Below are 4,760 nucleotides of genomic sequence, written 5' to 3'. Positions count from 1 at the left end.
CTAGAAGCACAGTAACGCCTAAAGATACTAAACCAGAAGCACATTAATGCCTAAGACAGTATCGCCTAAAGATACTTGACCAGAAGCACAGTAACGCTTAAAGATACTTAGCCAGAAGCACAATAACGCATTAAGACACTTGACCAGAAGCACAGTAACGCCTAAAGATACTTGACCAGAAGCACTGTAACGCCTAAGTATACTTGACAAGAAGCACAGTAACGCATTAAGACACGCGACCAGAAGCACATTAACGGCTAAAGATACTTAACCTGAAGCACAATAACGCCTAAAGATACTTAACCTGAAGCACAGTAACGCATACTGACACTTTCACAGAATCACAGTAACGCTTAAAGATAATTAACCAGAAGGACAGTAACGCATTAAGACACTTGACCAGAAGCACAGTAACGCGTAAAGATACTTGACCAGAAGCACGGTAACGCCTAAAGACACTTAACCAGAAGCACAGTAACGCCTAAAGATACTTGACCAGATGCACAGTGACGCCTAAAGATACTAAACCAGAAGCACATTAATGCCTAAAGACACTTATCCAAAAGACAGTAACGCCTAAAGATACTTGACCAGAAGCACAGTGATGCCTTAAGATACTAAACCAGAAGCATATTTATGCCTAAAGACACTTATCCAGAAGACAGTAACGCCTAATGACACTCGACCAGAAGCACAGTAACGCCTAAAGATACTTGACAAGAAGCAGAGTAACGCATAAAGACACTCAACCAGAAGCACATTAACGCCTACCCTTTGTATATGCTACTTCGTGGATACATTGAACCAGTCTGAACTCAAAATACAAGCACGTTTGAAATTCTAAGAAGTGTATGTACCATACATATTCGTAAGTACTATAAGTTTTCGTACGTACTATACGTATTCGTACATGTGCATTTTGAACATTTGTTTTATTGATTTATTCACTACAACCAGATTCCCTCGATTATACGATATGCGTTTAGTCCTTGTGGTTCAATTATACCAAACCTCGAGCTTTGTATTACAAATACTTGCAGCATTCCTCGGCTGCACACTACAGGTCTAGTTGCTCGATGTCAAACTATGTTCAGCAATAGGCCAAAATTACTTATAATATCCCTCGATGGTGCGGCGAGTGAACTCTCCAAATGTGTCACCTTTATCATTGTTCCATCTGCAGTGTGGGCAAACAACGTAGATGAGTTACGTTGTACAGAACACAACGGATGGAACCACAATGCGAATGAAAAATAGTCGAGAGAAAATCCTATCCTGTCTAGAGTCATGATGGCACTATAAACGGTTCCTGGCAGAAACAATACTTGCACATAATTGTCATACTCCTCCTTAGTGATCTTGAACTTATATACACACACGTGAACATCCAACCTTTTATGGATAGATATAAACATTCACAGTTAAATTATGCGGTAGTCGTATGTTTGTAAAGTTGGACCACAATCCATGATAGGATAAATATACATATGCAACAATGAAAGCATCTTTGTTGCTACAATCATATTTAGAAAAGAGTCTGAAAAGGTAGGCACCCAACAACAGATATGCACTTTCCTATAAGTCCTTTTATCAGAAAGAGTATGTAATATGACAATAAACTAACATTTGATGCGACACTGATCATTTAATGCAACACAATGACAATGTAATACTATTTATTAATCAACACTGCAAGGGAATCTACATAACCTGTCTTCATTTGCATGATCGACACATACAAAAGCACGCACACACACACCTCGAAGCCAGAGTAGGCACGGACGGCGGTAGTTGGCCATTGTTAGCCACAGTCTTCTCCACCGTGATACCTTCGCCCTTCGGTAAGGCCACATCGAACAGCTCTCCTGGCTCCATGAACACAGCTAAAGTGGAGCGCGACACATCTTTCACAGCAGCGCCCCGTACCATATGCGGAGTGGCTTTGAGAAGTCCACCGGTATGGATCTGGAGTGTGGCAGTGTGGCAGTGTGTATGTAGTGGTTCAGCACCAAGCATAGAAGAAAGAAAGCACTGAATATGTCCTGATATATACAGTACAGAGAACATGGGCGATACCCTCATATATGCAGTACAGAAGGACATGAATGACTGCGAAAAACAAAGAAAAGAGAACTATACGACCAGAAGTGGCGGCGACAACTGGTCAAGACTTGCGCTTTGACAGACGGTGTCGAGCTGAAAGATAATATGTCATCTTACTAAAATAAAGAGTGCTATGGCCCGCCACACATTCCATTACACCGTGCCATCGTAATCTCCAATCCAACGGCAAGAAAACGCAAAGCTTACACTACGGTAGTGATACAAACCCACACGCCTACGACAGATCACGTGCACACCAGGGAGTGTTTGTGACGAAGGCTATAAAACCCCCATGAAAAAGATTGTGTATGTATCGTGCGTAAAGTACAAGAAAATCTGAGTGTGCAGGAAGACACGTATACAATCATATAAGTGAACATATACCACAGCCCGTCCGTAGCGTGTTGATCACAAGCTACTAGTAAATACCGAGAGTGTATCAAATAACACGCAAACACTCCCAGATACTTCACTGCACGCCTATATTGTGCGTGATGTTGTGTGTATGTTGTGTATGTATGTTGTGTATGTATGTTGTGTATGTATGTTGTGTGTGATGTTGTGTGTATATGTTGTATGTGTTTATGTTGTGTGCGTTTACCTGTGCCGTCTCTCCGATCTGGAACAACATCACATCCTTAGGCGCCTTCGCGTGGATGACCTCACCACTGCGCGATTTGATGTACAGACCAGCCTTGGGGTCTGGGCTGGAGATGGGGTTGCCATTCTTGTCATGGAATTGTCTGTAGAAGGCGAAACCAATGTACAGGGATAAGTGTACACACACATAAGTTGCATACGTGTGTCGTGACGGCCTATGTGAAGCTCGCAGGGCGTGCGGTTCATGTTGCAGAGCATGCACTGAGTATACTGTGATAGCGTTCTACACCCCACCGCACAATTTGTTTGCACTAGCGCAGCACACGAGCATATGAAGGACGTACGAAGGACGTGGGTGTTGTTGAGCGCTGCTACTTGCGCGCACCACTGTTAATATTGTACCAGGCGTAGACACTCACACATACCCTGGCAGCAGTCCCGTCAGTGTGCAATGATCGTTGTGCCATCCGCACCAACTGTCGTCCTCATTCACCGCCATATCACCTGCACCGGCCGCAATCTATGTGTATATTTAGAGAAGCATTAGGACAAACGTAGTGGTTTAGAATCACACACCCGGCGGTATAGTCCTGCAGTCCAAACCCATCTGACGGAGTGATACGAAATGGTATCTTGATTCACGTTCAGGAAGTCAATACCGAAAGGCTAATTGCACCAACGTATACAACAACGCTCCACTCACCTTGGCCTCATCCATGGGGAAGTAGTGCAGAAGTCTAGCCGCGTGATGCTTGCTCTCCGAGACGATTGTCGACATGCGATTTGGTTCGAAATCGGGGATCTGGCTCTTGACGTAGGTGTCACAGTGTGTAGCCAACTTCTTGCCCACAGACATCACCAGTTGACACGCTATACAAACCATAGGATGTGAGTAGTCAGAGACTTTAGTTCTCTTATTCAAGTGCAAGGCTGTGATGAAAATCGCTGCTGTCACAGGTTTTAGTTTCTTCTGAGACAATCCACTGAGTAGCATTCCGTAGAGCACAACAAAGATTTTGCCCAACCGGTAAATATAAACGAAGTCACTACTACGGCACAAGCTCATACGAGCCCGTGCAAACAAGAATGATACAATTCCATTGGACATACCAGCCTTAACATTGGTCTCGAATTCGGGGATTTCCTCCTCGGGGAACACGTTGTCTCCGTAGAAACCAGGATACTTGGCGATGGTAGCAGCATCGACATCAGGGAAGCTGTCCACCTGGGGGTTGACGTAGAACGAACCTGTGCGGAAGAAAATATGAATGAATTCAAGATACAAATAAATACAAAATATAAATAGAAAACTTTGTGAGTACATAGGCAATGGAGCGTCGATGGGTGAGGTGGATATAGAATAGGTTACTGATGTGACGCATGTATACTTCCGAGCTTCCATGTTTGCCAGAGAGCTTGTAAGTGCCATGCAATAGGACCGACAAATTGTTACACACATCGAACCAACTTCAAAAATCATATACAATTGCGATAGACAGGCGCGTAAGTTCCTTACCTAAAAAAAAGCATAACAATGTATATTCGCATATTCGCAAATTTACAAATTCCTATACACCTCACGACTGAGGTGGTACATACACGCACACGTACGTATAAGTCCTACTCGTCAACCATACCCTAAGAGTATCTACCTATATGTATTCATATACCTAAAACCAAGTACATACATACCCTTGGACAGATCCGGAACGCCATCCTTCATGGATTCGTGTCCGCAGTCCCAGCCCCTCTGGTAGAATGGCGGCACTTCATACTTCTCCTTTGTACTTTGGGGCAGGTTTGCGAACTTGTATGCCAGCGGCAGGACATTCTCGCGTGTCTTGGCAAAACCTGCAACCATTGGTAGTTGAATGTGAGATCGGTCGTTGTTGTGCTGCGCGAGTCACACGATATGCATATACCCGTACTATGACAGCGTGGATAGAGTACTAAGTCGCCAAGGCCAATGTTGTCGTTCTAGTTGCACGCGTGTGTGGGAGTGTCGGATTGCGTTTATATATAAATATATAAATATATATAAATATATAAATATATAT

At 43.6% G+C, this 4,760-nt stretch overlaps 1 protein-coding gene across 1 annotated transcript; it reads right to left on the bottom strand.

The window, feature by feature from the left end:
- Nucleotides 1-911: 911 nt before the first annotated feature.
- On the bottom strand, nucleotides 912-4,564 carry SARC_13037 (hypothetical protein; the record flags this gene model as incomplete). The annotated part of the gene is made up of 7 exons (XM_014292841.1): nucleotides 912-1,177; nucleotides 1,760-1,965; nucleotides 2,705-2,846; nucleotides 3,129-3,223; nucleotides 3,407-3,573; nucleotides 3,814-3,951; nucleotides 4,396-4,564. The coding sequence occupies 7 exons, from the start codon at nucleotides 4,562-4,564 to the stop codon at nucleotides 1,108-1,110; spliced, it is 987 nt and encodes a 328-aa protein (XP_014148316.1). The 3' UTR covers nucleotides 912-1,107.
- Between the last annotated feature and the right edge of the window lie 196 nt (nucleotides 4,565-4,760).

This window comes from Sphaeroforma arctica (assembly GCF_001186125.1).
Source record: "Sphaeroforma arctica JP610 unplaced genomic scaffold supercont1.2834, whole genome shotgun sequence".
Lineage (NCBI taxonomy): Eukaryota > Ichthyosporea > Ichthyophonida > Sphaeroforma > Sphaeroforma arctica.
This window is presented reverse-complemented; position numbering and strand designations above follow the sequence as displayed.